Below are 23537 nucleotides of genomic sequence, written 5' to 3'. Positions count from 1 at the left end.
CAATGAGAATTGTGACGCACATTGCGCAGGCCATAAAATAGGGTGTAAAATGTGTGTAAAATGTTAGGTGAAAAAGCTGATCCACTCAGTGTCTGCAGTTCCTAACACTAAACTCCCAACAGGAAAATTATTTTCTTGTCCTGGCATTCTCTCATTCTCTGCCCTCATTAATATTCATGATGATATTCTGATTACAAGCAGTATTATAAAAGGGCATGGCAGTACAAATGAGAGGAAAGGCTGCTGGAGGAGGCTGGTAGCAGTTGTTCTGAGTGTCTGTTTGGGCAGGTTATGGCCCTGGGGTCTGTTACCTGACATGATTCTGCTCTAACATCTGTTATATTACTGCCACACAATTTAACAGTACATAGTAGGAAACAGAACATCCAGAGTGAGTGGAGCCTCGTCTACACCTAGAATAATTCACCTCAATTAAAAAAAAAAGAGATATTGATTAAAAAGCTACATTTGCAATTCTGAGTATTTAACAGTAAAAGCATAATTTCTAATTTCCCACTTGCTGGAATTAGGGCAGAACAAATGAGACTTAATCAAGAGCATCTGCACCTGCTCCTCCAGATTTCCACAGACCCAGCATCTGAGGAGCTATTTGGCGTGTCTAAATACAGACACGCCAAGAATAGACTTATCAAAGTATGAGTTCATGCAATGATATGAAGAAGTGGCTCTTAAAACATTTCCCTAGATCAACATCTTGATTGGACATTATTCTGAAGAAGAAAAAAAGAAGAACATTTTGATCCAAAAGCTTGTCAAAAAAAACTTCATGAAGTTTCTTTGGAGACAGGAGGTTTAAAAAAAAAAAACAGGCAAATTCAGTCTTACCGCTCTCACAGTCAAATATATATAAAATAGCAAAGCAATCTCATAAAGAAGTCAATATAAAAGGCTGCAGAGAATTCCATCAGCTTATGAATATGAATACAGTCCAGGATTAAATTGTACTGTGGTTGGGAGAGGTACTGTATCTACGCGAAGGAGCCCAAAAGAATTGAAACGGAAAATGAATAAAGCTTTTATTGCCTTTTTTAAAAAGCTTCAGGATTCACATATTTCATAAATATTAAAAGAGAAATCTTAAAGAGAAAAAAAAAGCATTTTACTAAAGGCGATGCTGCAGAATAAGGACGGATGAATTATTATTATACGGAAAGACAGATGAATTATTATGGACAAAGGAGTGAACGCTTTGGGAGCATGATGGAAAGAACGGAGAAGTGGATTTAATGGTTTTTAATGAAAAGAGTGTTAGTAAGGTCAACATGTTGGATGATCACCAATTCACCTCATCCCCAACTCCCCAACTCATCCCAAAAGTATTGGATGGAGCACAATTGTTCCAGAGAACACAGTTCCACTGCTCTACATCTCAATAATGGGTGGTCCTTATACCTCACAGAAAGCCCACACTTGGTATGGAGGCATGGAGCCAATATGTTATATGTTCATCTACTTTAGATTAACAGAGTCCTTTTCTATTGGCAGTACTGTCTCTCTACAGAAACTAGACAGGCAGTGTGTGTGTGTATTGTCACATATATAAATATGTCAACAATGGATACAAATTAAAGTACCGTATTTTTCGGACTATAAGGCGCACTATCAATGAACATCTATTTTCTGGTCTATTTTCATACACAAGGCTCACTGGATAATAAGGTGCATATTAAGCAACAATAGTAAGGAACATAGGGTGTTGCCATCTTTCCCTTCTAATTCAGCAGGTCTTGCTGATAGAGTGGGGGGCCTAAGTATATATATAGTGCTGGATTAAAGCAGTTATATCTATATATCTATATCTATATATATATAGATAGAAGTTGAGTGTTCAAGTATTCGAAATCTTGCAGCCCACATTTCTGAGATGCTCATCTTAGATGCATCTAATCTCATCTCTGATGATCATCAATGGGCTTGAGTGTTTAAGACATGATTGATGTAAAATGTGCTGTTCATTAAATAGCGTGTGTGTACTTATTATAGTTCAAATAAAGGCCAAATTGCATTCTCACAACTGACTGTACTGCCCGCAGGAGTCGAAACATTTCCTACAATTCTCAGTTTCCAGCACTGAGTCTGAGGCTCTCTAGGGCATCCTGTCTTAGTTGTTCCTCCAGGCTGTGAGAGGGTGTTGGCTGTCTTACAGCACAACAGTGCTGGCCTGTTCATTCTGTGCACTGTACTAAAAAAAACACAATACATACACAGAGATATTCATACATTATTTGGACTAAAGCATTGGGACACCTGATCACTCATGTTTTGTTGCTGTAAAATCAAGGTTATTAAAATGTAGTTTATTCTGCTTCTGTTGGAATAACTGTCTCTACTGTCCAGGTAAGGCTTTCTTACAGATTTTCAAACAAACTTAGCGACCTTACTAAAGCTCAGTGATTACCTGTTCAGCAGAAACATGACCAGCTCGCCTACTGTCATGGCTGCATGCTGCTGTCTATATCTGGCAACCTGGGGTGTGGAATGGGACTGGGGGAATGGCATTAGGCAGATTCTGAGGAACATTCCCACAGATTAATTACTGTTAAGAACCACACAGTTCAAATAAGAAAATACTGTCTGCAGCTCTACTGACAACAGCTGGCAGGGTTTAAACTCTGCATGTTTCCTTAATACTTAATATCTGATGATACATCCTGATCATGTTATGACTTACTACAGAAAAAAAAAAACAAAGTGTCTCTCTCTCTCTGAGTGAACATAACTTGGAATCGGATTCACCCACTCTGAAAGGAGACCGCATCACACCCGCCCAGTTTAAAATGATTCTTCTGCATACTCTGTGTAATTAACCTTTCTCAACAGAGAGGGCCATAAATCCCAAAACTTACAGATATCAGCTTTAAGAAACTAACATGAGTTGTGCCTCAACTCTGATTTACACTCCAGCACATCCCCTCATCTTTCTACAGTATGATCTGCCTGGTCATGTGCACCAAATACACTCAAGTCTATTACAGCAGTCCCCACCATGATCGCTGTGGACCCTCAGGCCATTCTTATTCTATTCCAGCCCCCGACTGAGCCAGGTATGCCACGCAATACAGTGCTCCATTAAAGAGCTCGGCTGGAGAATAGGAACAGAAAAATGAATGCAGACTCTCTGGGGAACAAGGAGAATTGGGTGGAAACCTTCTAACTTATTTTAAATCTTCTATTCGGTTCAGCGCAATACGAGAAAACAGCAGACACCCACTTACTTAAATATATAAACCCACAAAATAAAGATTTTTAGCAATGTTTTATGGGAATCAGCTCCACTGAATTTACCATACTGTAATATCTAAGTGAGGGTGAGAGAATCTAGGTGTGAATAGGCGGCAGATGGACTTCTGCTGGGTACCTTGGAGATGGTGCTCTCATCCACTGTGTCTGAGCCGATCTCTTTGTTGACGTAGAGCAGGGCGAACAGGTACCCTGCCCGTCCGTACAGCAGCTCATCTGGCATGTCCGAGTCTGGACTGAGGACCGAGCGCTGGAGCTGAAGCAACCTGCAAGACAGATAGAGGAATGGGCTATCACAGAGAAGCCTGAATCTCAGAGAAGGGGAATCACAAACATTCACAAAGCTGGTGGGGCTCCAGAACTGACTCTAAAAAGCTAATCAATAACAGCAAAACCACCAATAACAAAAGGCAGCAACACATGAGCTCTTCAACACAAGTTCTTCTTCAGAAAAGATTATCAGAGATGATAAAAAGAGAAATATAATGGAAGATAAGGCTGATCTTAAGCAGATGGGCCTCCCAGCAAGAAACCAGTGAAACCTGCCAAGAAGCAAGCATCCCACACTCAGGAGAGAAAGAGAGAGAAAGACAAAGAGGTAGAGACAGAAAGTGTGAGAGAGAAATAAAAAAAATGAATATTCCAAATGATTTAATTATTAAACATGTATATTAGATGTACAGGGACAATCATATGTATTCCCACAGTATATGACTGTCCCAATGCTTGACAATATAACAGTAAATACTGTATGTCACTGTGATGACCCCCTGGGCCCCCTTCAGGTACTAGTCTGCCAGTGCACGGGCAGGGCTGGGATTATTAGGTGGGGTTTTGTCTCTCTCATTTGGCCTTCTCTGTTTTTTTTTTTTTTTTGTCTCTACATGGATCATCTACTGACGCAAACATGCATCCACTCATTCACAACGATCACTGCATTCATAGACATATTTTATTCATTTATATTTTTTATTATATGTAAATTTTTATTTATAATTAATAAAAGTAATCTTTGTTTAAAACTTACTCTCATGTTGTGTCTCTTTTCTTATGTTGTAGAGTGTAAAAGAACCCACGCCATAACAGTCACATATACAGTATAACGCAAATTGAATTATACTGAGTGAAGGGGATAAAAGAAAGAAATACAAAAAAGAAGATATATAAGTGAATGGAAGAATAAGAGAGAAAAGGAATTACGAAAGAGGGAGAAAACAGAAGAGCGAGTGAGCGAAGAAAGAAAGAAGGAAAAGGGGACAAATGAGCAAATAGAGAGATATGAAATGACAGAAGTTTGTTTGTTTGTTTGGGTTTTGTGCCATATCAGCAACATGTTGGCTATTTTATGGCATCAACAGTTTTCATAACGGTTTTCATGAGCATCAGAGACTTAAATCAGTGTCTTCAAATGAAGGACTTCAAGAAAATTAAGTATTTTAGCTAGTGGAATATAGGGTTACATTTGTAACCCTATAAAATGTATTTCTAGTGGTTAAAAGTGCAGGGCAGTCTACTCCTCAAACTATTAAACACATCTTAGTATCACAAAACTGGCAGGCTGGAGTCAGGAGGTAGATGACAGAAGTAACAAGTAAGAAAGAAAAAATGAAAGTGACAAAAAATAAAGCTACAAAGACAAGGAGAGGGAACAGAAAAAGGAAAGAAATAAAATAAAGAAGATATAATGAAGAAATAAAATACTAAAAAAGAAAGTAGATAAAAGCAAATGGAAGAAAAGTGAGAAAGAGAAACCCGAAAGAAGAGAGAGCCAATAGAAGAAGAGGGAGAAATTAAAATAGAAAGTGAGAGAAGAAAGAAAGAAGAAAAAGAGGAAAAATTAGATAGTATAGAGAAAAGAGAGATATAATAAAGAAAAATTAATGAAGGAAAAATGAATGAGTGAAAGAGGGCTAGAGAAGGAAAAGAGCTTATGAAAAGGAGGTACAAAATAGTGAGTGAAAAAGGACCAGGATGTGCAGTGAAAAAGGGAGCTTATTTATTTATTTTTTTGCTTATCTTATATTGGTCTATGAATATAAGTTTTTTTTTATTATTATTATGTTGCTTGGGTTGTTCATTATTGATTGTCTGTGTTTAATGTCATCAGTTAAATTGTTTAGATTTAATGTTTTTGTGCTTATTTGGCAACACAGTTACTGAGACAGTTGTATTAATAAAGCAGACCTGAATCAAACTGATATTTGATGGACAGACAGACAGAGTGAGAAAGAGAGAGAGTGAGAGAAAGAGAGAGATAGAGAGAGAGAGAAATAAAGAGAGAGAGAGAGAGAGAGAGATCAGGATGTGAGTTTACAGTCTGTGTAATCAGTCTCACGCTGGGAGCTGCAGAGTTACAGTGCCATGCAGCCAAAGGAGGAGCAGAGCACAGCATGCAGCCCTGTACACACACAATACACACAATACACACACAACACACACACAATACACACACACACAAATCTAAGAGATGGTCACCACAAAGCTGAGGCTCTGATTGGGGCTCTGACTCAGAGATGGACTAATATGAACAGACCACAAAAGGCTTCTCAGTGTCAATACAGATACCAGAGAACATCCAGTCCCTCAGATCTCTCAGATCTCTCAGCTCTTTGTCTCCCAGAGACGGTTATTAACTGTCTTCATGCAGAGACGCCGCTCCTCAGACTGTAAACAGCTCATGTCACTACAGACTGAGCAACAACAAGAACAGAGAGTGTGAAACGAGGGGGAGAGTGTCATACTTGGTGATGCATTCTTTAGAGTCGGCCTGGTTGTTGAGCCGGTGGTGGACGACTGCACCCACGGCTAGTGGTCCAGCATCTCCGCAGAGGAAAGTGACGCGGCGGCCGTTCAGGTTCCGCAGGGTGCGCTTGACGTAATCGAGGGAACGCTGAAGATGAGCAGCCTCGTTGCTCACGCGATGCAGCTGCAGATACAGCAAGGCAATACCTGCAACACACACACACAGAGCCGCACTTTAATACACAACATGAGCTGAAACCGTCACAGTACTACTGAGGGACACACTGAACATGAGTGAACATGTGCAGCCAAAGAACTAAAAAATATGTGACTACAGTATTTTAAAAAATAAAATAAAAAGAGTTTACACTGCTTTTGTTGGAGTAACTGTCTCTACTTTCATGATTATTAAGTTATTAACTTACTGTATAATATACAGCTCTGGGAAAAAAAAATAATGAGTGGGTTGGGTATTTGGCTGTGTAAATTGGGGAGAAAATGGGGGAAATAAAAAGGAAGATGGATGATCACAAGCCAAAATTAAAACTTAACTTTTTCCATTTATCAATTTTCTTTTTCAATTTTGTTCCACTGTGATACAGAACATGTTAGCATGTTAGTTAGTTTACCACTAATGTTAGCTAGCTCTTTGCTAACCCTAGTTTTCTCCCTGGTAACATAGCTAACTCTCTGCTAATATTAGATTGTTAGCTAGTTTGCCGCTGATGTTAACACCGCTAACTTAAGTTCTCTCCCCAGTAACGTTAGTTAGCTCATTGTGAGGTTTACTCTGCGTACCTTAGTTTTCTCCCCAGTAACATTAGCTAGCTCGCCGCTGATGTTAGTATGTTAGCTAGCTCACCACTAATGTTAACTCCGCTAAACTTCGCTAATGTTCTCTCCCCGTTAAGATTAGCTAGCTCTCCTCTTATGTCAACTAGCTTTATGCTAACCTTGCCGCTAATGTCAGCTAGCTCTACGCTAACCTTAGTTCTCTCCCCAGTAACTGGCCGCTAATGTTAGTATGCTTTAGTGAAATTATTATCATGAGAGTTCCACATTTGGACACACAATGCCAATTTTCACAGTAAAGCATAAGAATCAGTGAAGTGTAATGAAATGTTAATACTTGGTAGCAGGTAGTGAGGTCACTGGAGGGACCCTCACCTGTCCAGCCTGTGTAGGTGGAGAAGTCGTGGGGGTCTGCAGTCTTTAGCCCTTCCTCCATCTGCTGGAGAAGATCTTTAATCTTGTTCTGTACTTTCTTCTGAAACGCCTCACTGATCTGTTTAGAAAATGATAAGAAGAAAGAAAATGATAAATTTTAGTTTAAAGATCATGTGTGATTATCAAATAAACACAGTGCATTATATGGTCAGACACAACGCTAGAAAATGTGTAAAAGTAAAAAAAGAAAAGAAAAAGGCCAACTATTAGAAGAATAACAGGACGTGTCCCTGGTGGTAAAAGCCTTATTCAGAACACCCAGATACGAGGTGGCGAGAAATAAATGATGCCTTTAAGGCCCACAATGCAAGACCTGCTATAATATTGCAAAGCAAGCAGAAGAAAACTAGGGCTAGGTGATATGATGATATTTAAAGATGTTGTCATGACACCAAATATTTACAGCAATATTTCAATGTGCGGACAAAGTGAAAACAGTTATCCAAATATGAACAATTTTACTACACTACATCTAAATAACATACTCAGAGAAATCATATGGTTAAATACAATAGTACTCAGCAATAGTATACAGATAGACTCATTTATATGCAGACGCATTTATACTGCCTATATGTAAGAAAATGAATACTTTCTTTTAAAATGTTGTGAGCATCACTGCCCACACATTCAAGCAACTGTTACACTGGCATACATCCACTAAACTAAAACTAAATATAGTTCTGCCATATTTTTTTAGGATAGAATTGCAATGGTACTGCTCCATTCTGTCGTATCCTTAATCTTTCAGACAGTGCACGGAAGTAATGAACACAAAATACAGACAGAAAGCACCGTATACAGCTCTGGAAAAATTAGAGGCCTCTTAAAAATGATGAGTTTCTTTGATTTTACCAAATTGAAAACCTCTGGAATATAATCAAGAGGAAGATGGATGATCACGAGCCATAAAAACAATCTGCTTGAATTTTTGCATCAGGTGCGGCATAAAGTTATCCAAAAGCAGTGTGTAAGACTGGTGGAGGAGAACATGCCAAGATGCATGAAAATTGTGATTAAAAACCAGGGTTATTCCACAAAATATTGATTTCTGAACTCTTAAAACCTTATGAATATGAACTTGTTTTCTTTGCATTATTTGAAGTCTGAAAGCTCTGCACCTTTGTTTGTTATTTCAGCCATTTCTCATTTTCTGCAAATAAATGCTCTAAATGACAATATTCTTATTTGGAATGTGTGAGAAATGTTTTCCGTAGTTTATAGAATAAAACAGCAATGTTCATTTTACCCAAACATATACCTACAAATAGCAAACTCAGAGAAACTGATTCAGAAATTGAATTGTTCTTTTAATTTTTTCCAGAGCTGTATATAAGTATCAGTGCAGCAGAATTCTCAGAACAGTGCATCACTGAAACACAGTGAAGCAGTATTATGAGGCTCTAGGTACGGACTGTTAGATCTCTCACAAAGGAAGTCTGTGGCTGCAGATAAAGAACAGTGGAAGGTTTTTGATCAGAGTGCGTGTCGTCATTGGGGGACATCCAGTGTCAGGGCATTTCTATCACTCTCTGTGCTTCTTTGTTATATCACACACACACACACAGCTGGTAGCACCTTTTCAGAACTGATACTGCCAGGTACTGACTCGGCTGGCAGTTCTATCTGCAGGAGCGCTGCGTCTGTGAGCTGAATGCTAATGAGAGATGAGAGACTCTCCTGACCTGGGAATCAAAACACTCACCTACAGCAGACTGAACCGACACAGCCCCGCCCAGCCCACCTCAGCAGCAGCCCAGCAGACTGAGCAGAAACCTGCACTGCTACATCCTGGCATTTTACACACTGTTTCACAGAACAAACTACAGGATAGTAGGCTAAAAAGCAACTGCTTTTAAAGTCAGCATGTCCTGATAATACCTGGGCAATAAGTAATATTTAAACTCCATTACTGTAATCAAACATCAAGTGGTGGAGTCATTGTGCTCGATTTGGGAATACTAGTCCCTAGACAGCACACCAGTTCATCACAGGGTACCACACACAACCAGTCACTCACACACTCAATTTAGCACAGCCAATTGTCCTACCACGAAGATCTGGGCAATTTTTAAAAAAACATGGGCACTATTTTAGTGATCTATAGGCGAGCCGACAACTGTGCAACCTGATTTAGAGCATATCAAGTGTGTCTTTGCTATCGTAATGACAGGAAAAATACACCTTAATTTATCATGGGTGTGTTGTGGGTGTAAAATAAATCAATCAACGTGTCACTTGCTATTCCCATTAAGAGCCAGCTGCGCACTGACTTTGCTGGATTGGTATTTTAAAGGCGCAGTGCTTCTGCGCTTCCCAGTAGAAGAAACTGACTTTCCTGTCCACACTGTGAGCAGGTAATTTACAGAAGTAGCAATGTTATTTCATTCTGTATTCTGTTTATTGTTGATGTAATAACTGGGTTTGTGCACTGCTGCTTGTCCTTGTGTGTGTTTAATGGGTGAGGGTGCACTATGTTGTCAACAGTCGCCGGACTGTTGACTATTTTCTAGGTTGTATTGAGTCAGTGGCGTGCCTGTGTTTTCAGAAGCCAAAAAAAAAAAATCAATATGCCAGAAATTTACCTGAACACACCTCACTTTCAGACCACCACACCCATCAACATAGATATATAGTTGTAAGCTCTGTTGCTTTTTAAATGACACTAAATTCTGATATAAATCACTACGCAAAAAGACAGCGTATCTGGGGGTATCTATATCCGGAAAGTTTCAAATTCTGTGCATTTCCGGGTATATCAGGAGCATATACGGGGTGGACTGCTTCCAAATACGGAGTGTGTCTGAAGTCCGGAATGGGAACATTTCTACACGCGACATATCAGGAATCCGTATATCTATCAAGAAAACCTTTTGTTTGTGCAAATAATTCTGAGTAAATACACAATAAAATGTATCCAAAGATATCTCTGAGTCTAAAATGTTGTCATAATGTATAAGTAGCTCTGGCCCTATGGCAAATGTAGAAACATGTTTTGATGAAGACGTAAGCATTTCTTGACAAATGTATTCCCCAGGATATTGTCCATGTTGTATACTTTGCATATATTGAGCCCTTATATTTCAGGATATTGTCCCAAGTATGATATAAAGCATATATTGACTCAATAAATGTCATGATATTTGCAATAGAAAGAAAAGTACAGAAATGCTTGGATATGGTCCGTATTTTGAACATATACGTACTTGATGAATAGTCAAGATATTTACATATATGCATGCTTTTCATCGCAACATGTTGTAAGATAGGGACCATTATATCACAATATTTAAAAGACATTTTTACAATACACTACATTTAAAGAAATACATGTAATCACAGTCCAAATGGATTAGTAGTGAAATGCATTAAAAACACAATTTAGATGTTTCAGACACGTATTCAAAATTTACTGCAACTACTCATGCAATTAAAACACAAATAATAATGCTCTTTATAATAAAGTGTACAGTTGGTTCAGTGTCCTCTAAGCACAGGTTATATCCTCAACATTCTTAAAAAATAAAAAAAATAAAAAAATTATATTATATTGCCTTTTGGGCTGAGCTAAAAAGTTGGGGATAAGATGGTGGGGTGGTGATCATTCAACATCCTGACCTCTTGTCTTTAAATGTAATCAATTTCTCACAGCAATGCTCCAAAATCTAGTAGAAGTTATGATACTTTTGTTCATTTAGTGTATGTGAAGTAGGGGTGGGCGATATGGCTCTAAAATAATATAACAATATTTCAGAGTATTTTTGCGATAACAATATACTTGCCGATATAGAAAAACTAAAATAAGTCATTCATTTCAGGAATATAGTATAATAGTATAACAGAATAATCATAATGTGGCAAAATAAATAATATAGCATAAAATAATATAATGCAGAAAAAAATATTGCAGAATATTTAGTGCATGCATATAAACTGCAAACTAAAACAATTATACAATAAATACACCTAAAGCTACACAGTAAATAATAGACTACTTTTAAGACAGAACAGCCCTATTATCACAATATGGATTTTTAATATCATGATATTTCTGTGTCACGATATATTGTATACAATATAATATTGCCCACCCCTAATGTGAAATACAGAAAACCTAGGATTTGTTGTATGAAATAAGGATGGGGTATAAAAAAGAAATATCTCCCAATCTCTCAATACTCAGAGAATATGTATTTTCTATATTTTCTATATCGGTGAGCTAATTAGTTCAACTGCACATTAAATAAAAACAAACATGAGACAGTTATTTAGCACTATCTAAAGCTAGTCCAATAATGTTATAGAACTGTACTTTTTGAAATATTAAATTTCAATCAAACAGGACTAGTTTTGTTCTCTTCTTCATCAAACATACACTAGTTCAGTGTTCTTTAAATAGCCACAATATGCTCAAAGCTGTAACAATGACCAAATGTGTCATCATACTGCCCACCTCTAGCGTAGACAAGATACACAGCATGTCCATATGGCACAGATCAGAGTCAACAGGGTCTAGTGTTATGTGCACCGACAGGGAGGGTCTGTTTCTACTGAATCATACTTTCTGTCTTCATAACTAAGAGGAAGAGCACAGACTGACCAGCAGGATACGAGGCCTGGCTGCAGACAGTAGCTTCAATTCTCAGGTTACGTGTTCAACAAAGTCTTGGAGTGACTTGTACTGACAAGTGCTATGGCTGACAAAATGGATGGACAAAGCAAGACCAGTGGCAGGGTTTTTCATTCTTCCTGGAAAATATATATATATTTTTCCAGTATTTCGAGAGCCTTAATGCATTTACATATTTGCATATTACATACAAATCTTTTACAAATCTCTTTGTTAATCATTTGGTGTTCAAGAAATAGGGCAACAGTTGTAAAGCTATATCACATGAATGGCTCAATAGCTCATCTTTTCCAGAAAGAAATAATTCCAAGACATTTTGTAGCAATGGCCAAATTTCCAGATCTGTACAACTCTGAGGACAGTGAACTCTGCATAGGTTTTAAATACATAAAATAATTAGAATATTGCCAGCTCTCTTGATTTTTTTTACTTTTCTTGACTAAAGGCGCTTTTTTTTTTACACCTGCACATTTTAGATTAAATTATTTGGACGATTTGTTTGGGCAGATGTAAATACAGTATACACTCAGATATGAACCAAAACAACTACACCAAGACCCTTAAGAAGAGGCGGTCTCGATTTAGTCCCAAGTGAACTCTGAAGAAGGTTATTTGTGATAAAAAAATGGGATCCCACCACAATCCAACATGAGTATCAGGTATACTCAGATACTCAAGTGAGCCCAATGGCTCTGCAGGGGTATTTTAATCTTGTATATTGTCCAGATACTTTGATGCTCCATGTTAAACTGCACAGAAATATCTGCACAAGTTCAGAACACAGGACCTTCTTCCAGTATTTACTTTCTTGCTCCCACCCCAGACATGTCTGAGCAGAGAAAACCTTGTAACATGGATTGTTGTGACACATTTTTGGTGCACTTGGATTTTTTTCCTGTGTGAAAACAAACCAAACCAAACCAAACCAAATGGAAAATGCTCCAAATTTACAAACTAATTAACCAATTCCGACCAAAGCAAACCAACTACAGGCATGCAATGTTACATGGTCAATATGGTCTAGTTTTAACTCTATGTTTTTACACCAAAGCTTGTAAAGACATGGTCTTATCCGCCATGCTATCATTGGGCAATGGTAGTACATTGGTATTCAGTCCATCCAGCTGGGCCATCTTTTCACTCTAAAAATAATCAACCTGTATAGACCAATACCTGGAAAATTACAGTTCTAATATTTAAATAAATATTTCATGTTGCATGCTTTGATACACAACAGTTACAATATAATATTACAGTGCGACCGCACTGCATACACAGCAACTAATGTCAAAATCTGTTGTTTAGAAAGGAATTTATTGCAGGTTTCTTGAATCCCTGATGTCTCAAATGTGCTGCAATCCAGTAACCGCGTGTTTTGGAGCTACATCGTTTGTGACTGTGATTGAGAGTCTCCTACACTGTGGCACAGAACCTCCTCCCTGTTTGCTCACAGGCCTGTAACAAAGCCTTCTGCTGCTGCTCGGGGAGCGAATGTTTTAAAGAGATAAACTCCCTCAGCAGTTTGCATAACAAAAGGATCGCTAGCTTTCAGAGAACACGCGTCCCACGAGCCTCGACGTACTGCAGTGGAACGAACGCAGAGCCTGGTGAAGTGAATTAGGAAGGATTCTGACACAACCACAGACTGAAGTTAATACAGATCACGACGAAACCACCAAACACAACTTTTTGGATGAGGTTGAAAAAATACAATCACAGTACGGGGGTCACGGTTCAGTTCACACACTCTACATTGATGGGTGTGGTGGTCTGAGAGTGAGGTGTGTTCAGGTAAATTTCTGACATATTGATATCTTGCAATGGAAAAAACTGGCACGCCACTGACTTGAGTGAAACAATATATAGTTTAAACATTGTCCTGCGATGTGTGCATGCACAATAGTCACATTGCAGGACGTAAGAGGTCACTTAAGGCAATTAAATCAAAAACGTCATGTTGCAATGTTTTGATTCTTTGACACAAGAAGTAGATACACTGCGCTGTCTCTGTGTCTGTGTAAGTGACAGGCTGCTGCTGCCTGAGAAGCTAAGGGGGAGGGGGAGCGTAAACATGAGGTAACCGCATGGCCTCCATCCACATGGTTGGGCACGTGCTTGTAAATGTACCTGTTGAAAGCTGTGCACCTCAATCCAGCACAGTTTTGCAATGCAGATATTTCCAGGTACAGCTGGTTTCACACTTTTAATTACAGAAAAACGCTCTTATTTGCCTTTTAAAAAGCCATTTAAATGTCTGATTAAAGGGCCGATCACTGTTGTTTTGCTGTTTTCCACGGGTTTTAGGTGCTCAGTGCTGACTCAGCTTTAGATCGGTCCGGACGCGAGACAGCGCACAAGTGGGGATGGGGCTGGTGACGTCATTGGCCCTACATTGTTTAATATTCTACTATATATATCATTGAAAAAGAACATTTACCATCTAAATATTTTCCAATATTGTGCAGCCCTAGCATAGACCCAACATTTTACACATTTACATCAACAATAAACAGAATACAAAATAAAATAACATTGGTGTTTCTGTAAATGAGCTGCTCAAACACATTCAAAATGTGAACATGCAGGTCAGTTTCCTCTGCTGTAAAGTGCAGAAGCACTGCGCCATTAAAATACCAATCCACTAAAGTCAAAGTGCATCTGGTTCCTAAAGAAAACAGCAAGTGACATGCTGATTGATTTATTTCATGTTACATCTGAAACACACCCATAATTAATACGGAGAATTAGTACATGCCTTTTGCACATTTCGAGCTTGCACGATTATGTCGTTAAGATAACAAACAAAGCCTTTAGATTGCTAAAATAGGGCCCTAGAGTGAATTTAAACTTATCCACACTTGAGATGGTTTTCGGCTTGCATTTGCCCTGACAGTGAGTTACACTTTTTCGTGAAACTGCCACAGACTGATTTGATGTGAATAGATACCCTTGAAATGACCAAAATTGGGACCCAATGCTAAATCATGATAACAAATTAAATCAGAACACAATAAAATACGTTTATATTGCCCACCTTTATTTTTTAATAGTGTGAGCTTTTGCATATGGAGAAAAATAGCTTTTTCTGTATGCGCATCATACTATACGACTATATGATAACTGAAATAATCATAATACAATAGAAACTGTCATACTACTCACCCATATGTAATACATTGATTTGTAAAAGTGTTTTGGGGGACAAAATTGCAAGGACTTTTTCCACCCCCCAAGATAAAATCATTAACACAAAAAGTGGAGGAACTTCTACAAAGATATAAATACATTTACACAATAAACTCATTTAAGGTCATTAAGTGCTATTTGTGGGACCTGGTTTACTGACAGGTCATTTTTCACTCCTGCAGCTCCACAGCTCTGAAACAATGGTGCAATTGAAAAACATCACAATATGTTATGTAGAAGATTCTCTCTGAGGAAATTTAATCCAGTTTCTGGGCCGGATGTGGTGCTGTTTGATCAATACCACAGCTGGAGCTGAAAGCACAGCACAAATGCTGCGCTGTGTCCTGAATTCACCTTACTTTCTTACTTACTATCAGAACAAGGCATCTTCACAATGTAGTGATTTGGGATCAGCTTCTGCTGGACTAGGACTTTTCTGAGGGACTCTGTGTCAGCAGTGCTTCTCTAGTATGCTGAATTTCTTACATGAAGCACTTTCTTAAAGTGTTTGTGTTTTGAGCAAATCAAATTCTTATCTAATCTATTTTAAAATAAAAAGAGACTTAAATTCAGATGTAAATTCATGGATTCACAGTTAAGCTAGTTTGTGCTGGCAGTGCAGCGTCTACAGTGCTTAGATCCCAGTTTACAGATTGTTTAAAAAATATAATTTTTCTGTTACTCAGATTTTATGAATAATAGTGAATAATAATAGGGTTTGCCTAAAATAATTATTTTTTGCTTACATATTGCAATATATCAACAAATACTAAATTCTAACCCCTTTGTCGTGATATTTCATCATTTTTATTGCCCAGTAACAAAGCATCATTGCATAATACATTGTCATGGAAAAATTGGACTATGGTCACCGTTACCAATAATGTAGTGGAGTGAAAAGTAAGACGTTTGAATTTTAAATGCAGCCAAATTAAAGTTATTAAAAACAGTCATTAAAAACAGAAAAACTCCAGTAAAGAAACACAAAAACCTATTTAAATAGACTAATTAATTAGAATTCTTTTGTTACTGTCTGCTTGGATCATGATACCTCCACTCTAGACTGCTAAAAAAGTGATTCATTGAGAAATAAAACAGCACAATAGTTTGTTTAGGTTTAGAACAGTACAGGAAACATTTATACAAGGTGTATTTTTAATTGTTTATACACAAAAAACAACCTATTTTTTGTCATTCAAAAATCGAAACGTGAATCCAGAATCGAATATTGGTCAGTATTCAATCTCTCTCAGAAGATAGCACCTCACAAGTTCAAGTCTGTTAATTTTGGTAAAAGTTAGTCTTTGTCTCATCAGTCCATATTAAGTCCACAGGCTTTCCTCTGTATTTCTTGCTACCTTCCTATTCTTCTTGCTAATTAGTGGGTTTCATCTTCTGGTGAAGCCTCTGTACATTTGTTCAAGAAGTCCTCCTGACCTCTGGGGGTTGTCATTAACAGTTGTTTTAGGTTTTTTTTCTTTATAGCACTTACAATGGTTCTGTCATCATGTGGTTTTCCTAATGCTACCTAATTATCACCTGTTGCTTAGTACACCAGTGATGACTTTCTTATTCAGGACATTCTAAGCTGCTGTTCTGACTATGAATAATAGTTGTGCAATGGTTCTGATTGATTTTCCATGTTGGTTACTCCTTTAACTATAAATGCTCAGTCTGCACAGAAAAAAACCCAAATCTGAAATTGAGCGCTGCTTATTGTTTGAATAATCAACGTATCAGGACACACCTGTGCAACAAAACACACCTGACAGTCACATGTTCCAATACTTTTGCTCACAAGAAAATGGGGGGGGTTCAGAGTGAAGATGCTATCTTCTGACCTGTGAATCAGATCCAGGCGGAAATACTTGGAAATAAAAGGTAAAATGTTGATATTTTGTGTCATAATCATAAATCAAATGTAAAAGTTTTCAATCTACTGTAGAAACAAAGGGAATGACCTCACTGTTACAATACTTTTGGATGGCACTGTATAAGAATGCAGCAGCTCAAACAACACAAAATTATATTATAGCCATTAAACATACATTATAAATACTGTTCAATATCTGATCGGCCTACGCATTACTACTCTACATAAGCCTAAAATGTAAATCTTCTTAAGGGCAAACAGAGAGAGTGCTGACCTTTAATTACCCAGATCTGCACAGGATATACATGTTAAGTGACAATATGACCTTTCCTCTCTCTGCAACAAAACACAACAGAAGGTTAATCTGGACTCCAGGCTCTTTCTCCTGACTGGCTGAGTGCTGATCCTGATGATGGCCTGAGGTCAGAGATGGAGCCACAGTACCTTTCTAGGCCATAAAGAACATATTTTTGAAAATCAAGCCCTACGTTTACTGTGTGCAAAATACAGATAGTACAGATGCCTGTGAGCCCGTGTTTAATTGTGGGAACAGATGAGCTCCTAGCTGGGTTCTTGGCTGTGGTACAAATGAGAGCAGTAAGCTTCTCTACCTGCTAAGGCACCTGTATCCAATATCTGAGCCTATTACTTCCCCTCCAATATTACCTCAACTCTTGGCACATTATTAATGCATGTTTCTTAAAGGTTTGATTGTATTGAGGCACAAAACATTTAAAAACAGGTACAAATCTGATTTTTTAAAATACATGTATTTGTTTACATTACTATTTACATTACATTTGTTTACATTACTATTATAATAGTATAGTATATAATAGTATAGATAATAGTAATGTAAACAAATACATGTATTTAAAACTGGACCTTGGTTTGTAAGACTGAAATGTGACTGCTGTACAAAAAAGATTATGCAAATTCAGTCTATGCCAGAGCCATTTTTACTCGAGTGTTTTGTTGTAGAATTAGTTTTAGAGACATTTTTAATTTTCAGTGCAGTTCAAGTATATATAAAATTTGTGAATTAATTTATTATAGGTGTTTGTTCTGGTCATACCTGTTTACTATTTAGGTCAGATTGCTAATCCACCCATCCCAAACAAAAACATGCATATGTATAACCTGTTTGTATTGTATTTTATTCTTATAATAGAATGGTTCTGCGGTGTAGAAAGAGACGTTTAAACAATAATTATTCATATTAACATTATGAAGTGTGGGAAGCATCTTTAACCCAAAAGCTCCAACCATTCAAAACCTTTAAACGAACGTTGACTCAATGTCAGAATTACAACATTTACAACCAATTTCTATGAGGGAACGTTAAATAAAGATTGTTTTTCCACCATCAACCTTAAAAGATGTAATGAAACCAAAAAATAAACATGGATTAAAGTTCTTTGCTATGAGCGATCATATCCTGATGAAAAGCTGAACTGAAATCAGCTAACCAACTTGCACTGTGTTTATACAGTTTTAAAATGGCCACTATTGCTACTTTTTTTAATTTACATGTAAAGTACCAGTCGAAGGTTTGGACACACCTTAAAAAAAGAAAAAAAAAAACAAATCTGCATAGTAGAGTAATAATAAAATCATTCAAACTATGAAGAGAAACATCTGGAATTATTTAGTAATCAAAATAACTTAAAAATGTTAAACAAACAAGAATATGTTTTATATTTAAAATTCTTCAAAGTAGCTTTTGCTTTGAATAAGACAGGTTTGCACACCTTGGCTTGGTTTCTCAGTCAGTTTCTAAGGTAAAGTCTGGAATGGTTTTCAGTTAAAAGCTGTGCTGAACTTTTAAAGAATTATTTAACTTACTTGAATGTCTTGCCTCTTAGTGTGTTTGAAATTATCAGCTGTAAAGTTGTGAAGAGGTAGAGTTGGTATATAGTGAATAGTCCTATTTGAGTAATGTTCTAATCCATGTTATGGCAAGAACTACTCAACTACGTCAAGAAAAAGAATAAAAGTCAATCTAAAATTTTTCAAAAACTTTAAAAGCATCAAAAGTGCAGTCACAAAGACCATCAAAAAACATTAGGATGAAACTGGCTCTCATCAGGACTGCCCCAGGAAAGAAACAGGATATGTTTATCAGAGTTACCAGCCCCAGAAAAAACGCAAATTAACATTATTGATAACAGAGTATTTTGGTGTGTTTATTTACTAGCTACATGATTTTTTACATGTTCCTTCATATACTGGATCACTTCAGTATTATCTTGCAAGATAAAAAAGAGTAGGTGTGTCCAAACTTTAGACTAGTACTGTATGTAGCTTTTTCACTCCAATTGGTTATTTCCCTGTTTATAAAACATGGCCAGTTTACGTTCTGAAAAGGCAATAAATATACAATATTAAACGCCTGGAAAAAGTATATACAAATATACAGTAGTTATGTATACAAATACACAGCTAACTACCCTATATAGCTACAGCATTACCTGTCTGTAACAGGCCTAGTTCCAAATGCAGCTTGAGGCTTATATACCTAGAGCACTAAGCCTAAAAGTGTTCACTATTTACAATGTACGGTCGTTGGTACCCTAGCAACCTACTTAGGGCACTCAACCGCTTATTGGAGCGCGTCCCTAATGCTAGGTGAAGGGGGAGGCGCCGCTGCAGAGAAAATAAACTGTATTTAAACTGAAAAACGGCTCTAAATTACCTTTCCGCTCCCGTCGAAAGTTTCTCCGCTGCCGCCGCCGTTCGCCCCGGAGCCCGAGGACACGAGCACGCCCTGCTCCCAGTCCGGGAACGGGTTCGGGAACGAGCGCTCCTCCATCTCCGACTCGGAGGACGTGACGAGTTTCAGCCGCTTTGACATGTTGTCGCCCATTTCGACGGCGCCGCGCCGGGGCCAAACTTGAGCGGCCTGAGAAAACGCGTTTTTTCTGTCTCCCGTAGAGAAACCAGTCGCTCCTGATGCGGCTTGATAATGCTAAAAACAGTCTGTGGGGTCAGTTTTAGGAGTCTGTAAAAGAATATGGAAAAACGGATCAGTTTTTACTAAGATCAATACACGTGTTTTTTTTTTTTTTTTTTTTTTTTCAAATTGTCAGCTCCACCTTAAATAGCGCAGCAGTTACGTTGAGGCATCTCAGCATTTAAGGTGGAACGGAAAGTTCGAAAAAAGTGCAAATACAGCTCTGGAAAAAAAAATTAAGAGACCACTTCAGTTTCTGAATTAGTTTCTCTAAATTTTACTATTTATAGGTATATGTGTGAGTAAAATTAACTTTCTTGTTTTATTCTGTAACTATGGACAACATTTCTCCTAAATTCCAAATAAAAATATTGTCATTTAGAGCATTTATTTGCAGAAAATGAGAAATGTCTGAAATAAAAAATAGGATACAGAGCTTTCAGACCTCAAATAGTGCAAAGAAAACAAGTTCATATTCATAAAGTTTTAAGAGTTCAGAAATCAGTATTTGGTGGAATAACCCTGGTTTTTAATCACAGTTTTCATGCATTTTGGCATGTTCTCCTCCACCAGTCTTACACACTGCTTTTGGATAACTTTATGCCACTCCTGGTGCAATTAAAGCACTTATGCTTGGTTTGATAGCTTGTGATCATCCATCTTCATCTTGAATATAATCCAGAGGTTTTTCAATTAGGTAAAATCAAAGAAACTCATATTTTTTTAAGTGGTCTCTTATTTTTTTTCTAGAGCTGTAAGTATAGCTTTATAACAAAGTACGAGGAAAACATTTACATTCATATAATTAACGCTGTGTTTAGCTGCTGGATTATTTACAATAGGACAACAGAGTAAAAAAATAACACAACACAGCATTATCCACATGATCCATATAGGCATCCTGTTCTTTTCAATTCCTGCCCTGCTAAAAAAAAAAAAAAAGATTTTTAACCACCTACAGCTGCAATTTTCACAGCATAGAATGGTCGATGATTTTGTTTAAATATGATGGGATGTTTAATTGGTATACAAGCATTGTTACATTGACCAAGCCAGACCACCAGTATGACGATTGATCAAACTCGTTGACCTGCAGGACCAAACATGGCCAAGCTGGTTGACCAGCAAGACCAAACAAATTGACCAGCAAGATCAAACTGATTGACCAGCATGACTGAACTGGTTGACCAACATGACCAAACTGATTGACCACCAAAAACCAAACTGGTTAACCAGCAAGACCAAATTGATTGACCAGCAAGGCCAAACTGATTGATCAGCATGACCGAACTTGTTGACCAGCCTGACCAAACTGATCAACCAGCATGACCAAAGTAATTGACCAGAAAAAAACAAACTGGTGGTTGACCAGCATAATTTAACATTCATTCAACATTTACTCAACTTTATGGTTTTGCATGTATGGCTTGTTTTAAACATTACTTGCTAATTAATATTAAAACTATTATCTGTGGGAAGACCCTGTCAGCTAAAAGCATTAATGTGAGTGTAGATTCAGAGCTTCAAAACATTTAAATGAATGTTGATTCAATGACAGAATTTCAAAATAAACCAAAACCTATTAAGCAATGTTACATAGATGTGTTTTACGTTTTTTTTTACCATCATTAATCTTAAAGGATGTAATGCAACCAAAAAATGAATGTTTATTCAATGTTCTTTTCTATCAGGGTTTGGTCATGCTGGACAACCAGCTTGGTCACGTTGGTCAAAAAGAAAAAAATTAATTAGCAAACATTGGTCAATGTTTAACCAATTTAAGTTGCCCAAAATGTTTTTTTAGCAGGTAAATTAAAAGCTTGTGTAAGATCCTAATGTAAGTTTATTGACCAAACTGTCGTACTTATAACATTTCTGCTGAAAAAAACAGCATGGTCAGCTCAAGAGGGTCAATCAATTGAATTTAATTTTTTTTTTTTCAACCACCCTGACCATTATAAACCAGCCTAAACGAGCTAAATAGAGCAATAGAGCTGGGTTTCTCAGCAGGACCACCAGGGTCAAGCTGGTTAAGCTAGTGTACGAGCTCATACTTTGAATTAAATAAAAATGTTTATGTTGGTTTCAATGGTTAAACTTGTCTACAGACATGATCAACCTGAGCAAGCGAAACTGACCAGGTATGACCAAGCCTGATCATGCTACTTGACCAGCATGACCACAAAGACCAAGCTGGTTGACCTGCAAGGCCACCAACCTGGCCAACAATCATGAGTAGCATGGCCAAGCATGGCCAAAATTAAAAATGCAGCGTGGACTATACTGGCCAAGAACAGGTTAATCAACTAGCTTACCAGTATAGGGTCTTTGTATGTCTTCACCTGGATGACCAGCTTTTCAACCACCTTGACCATTGATCATCAACCAGCTTAAACCAGCTAAAAAAAACAGCTACCAGCAAAATAACAGGGTACAGTACCTACAGGACCACCAGGACCAACACGCACACTCACACACACACACTCACACACACACACAGTCTAATAGTGATAAGAAAGCAGATGGAAAAGTGTGGTATGTCTCACCAGTGGCCACAGAAAGTCCATGTCCCGGTCAGTGCAGCATCCTCCTCGGTCAGGGCAGCTTCTGTTGGCTGGTCCAGCATCCAGCATCACCACACAGCACACAGCCGAGCCACAGGACGAGCCGAGACCACCAGAGAACACCTACAGCTCTCCATCTCCATCCCCCCGCGATCCAGCAGACCCTCCATCCCCCCCTGCGCTCCGTCTGAGACTTTATGTCTGTCAGAGAGAGAGTGGGCTTCCCTCTGCTTTCACTTCACTCCCCCTCCAACCAGAGCGAGCCCACCAGCCAGGAGGTTAAACACATTCTCTCTCTCTCTCTCTCTCTCCCTCTCTCTCTCGGAGGAAACAGATGGCGATTGCGGGTGTGATTTGCTACAGGCTCTGGATTATACGTCAAACAAATCCAGCACGCCCCCCACCCTTCATTTATTGGATCTTAAACCGGACAATTCCATCTTTCCATCTTTCTCTCTGTTCTAACACTATTAGCAGAGCAGTGTACTACAGTACACACAGCACACACTGTGCAGCCTGTATACAGTGGAGTACAAACACTAAAGCATCCCTGCTCATAATTTAACTGATCTCCACTAGAATAATATATATAAAAATACATTCTCTCTATATAAATATTCATAGCTGCTATAAAGGTTCTTCTTATTATATACTATCTATAGATTGTATTACCCATTTATACATTTACTGACTGCCTTTAGCATTCCAGGAATATGTGCAACTACACAACAGTTTATTTTCATATTTTATATTTAGATTTCAAGCAGGTGCTATACATGTTCTATATCTTTTGATTGATATTTTTAAATAGATTTTATATATGTATTTTGGTAACACATTACAATAAGGGCATATTAATTAACAGTACTTACGGACAGAATGCCCCAGCTAATAAGTTACATAAGTTACAATGCATTTTAATAAGGACAAATTGTTTAACTAATGTCTCAACTCATTATTATGTACATTATTTCTTAATGTATTAATACTGTGTATTGTGTATTTACTTTCCATTAATAATTATGGTTTACATATATGTATATATATTTTTTTACCCATTTTTTACTCATTTTATATTTTATTGTTATGTATAAAATGTAT

At 37.6% G+C, this 23537-nt stretch overlaps 1 protein-coding gene across 1 annotated transcript in view; it reads right to left on the bottom strand.

The window, feature by feature from the left end:
• lancl2 (LanC lantibiotic synthetase component C-like 2 (bacterial)) overlaps positions 1-22686 on the bottom strand; it is a 59154-nt gene extending 36468 nt beyond the window's left edge. Inside the window, exons 1-5 of the mRNA XM_007233389.4 lie at positions 22419-22686; positions 19615-19920; positions 7171-7288; positions 6003-6210; positions 3380-3527 (exon numbers count right to left, since the gene is read on the bottom strand). Of these exons, the coding sequence (XP_007233451.3) occupies positions 3380-3527; positions 6003-6210; positions 7171-7288; positions 19615-19785 (645 nt within the window). The 5' untranslated portion in view covers positions 19786-19920; positions 22419-22686. The remainder of the gene's footprint in view (positions 1-3379; positions 3528-6002; positions 6211-7170; positions 7289-19614; positions 19921-22418) is intronic.
• Between the last annotated feature and the right edge of the window lie 851 nt (positions 22687-23537).

This window comes from Astyanax mexicanus, chromosome 6 (genome assembly GCF_023375975.1).
Source record: "Astyanax mexicanus isolate ESR-SI-001 chromosome 6, AstMex3_surface, whole genome shotgun sequence".
NCBI classification, from domain to species: domain Eukaryota; kingdom Metazoa; phylum Chordata; class Actinopteri; order Characiformes; family Acestrorhamphidae; genus Astyanax; species Astyanax mexicanus.
Note: the sequence above shows the minus strand (reverse complement) of the source record. Positions and strands in the feature narration are given on the sequence as shown.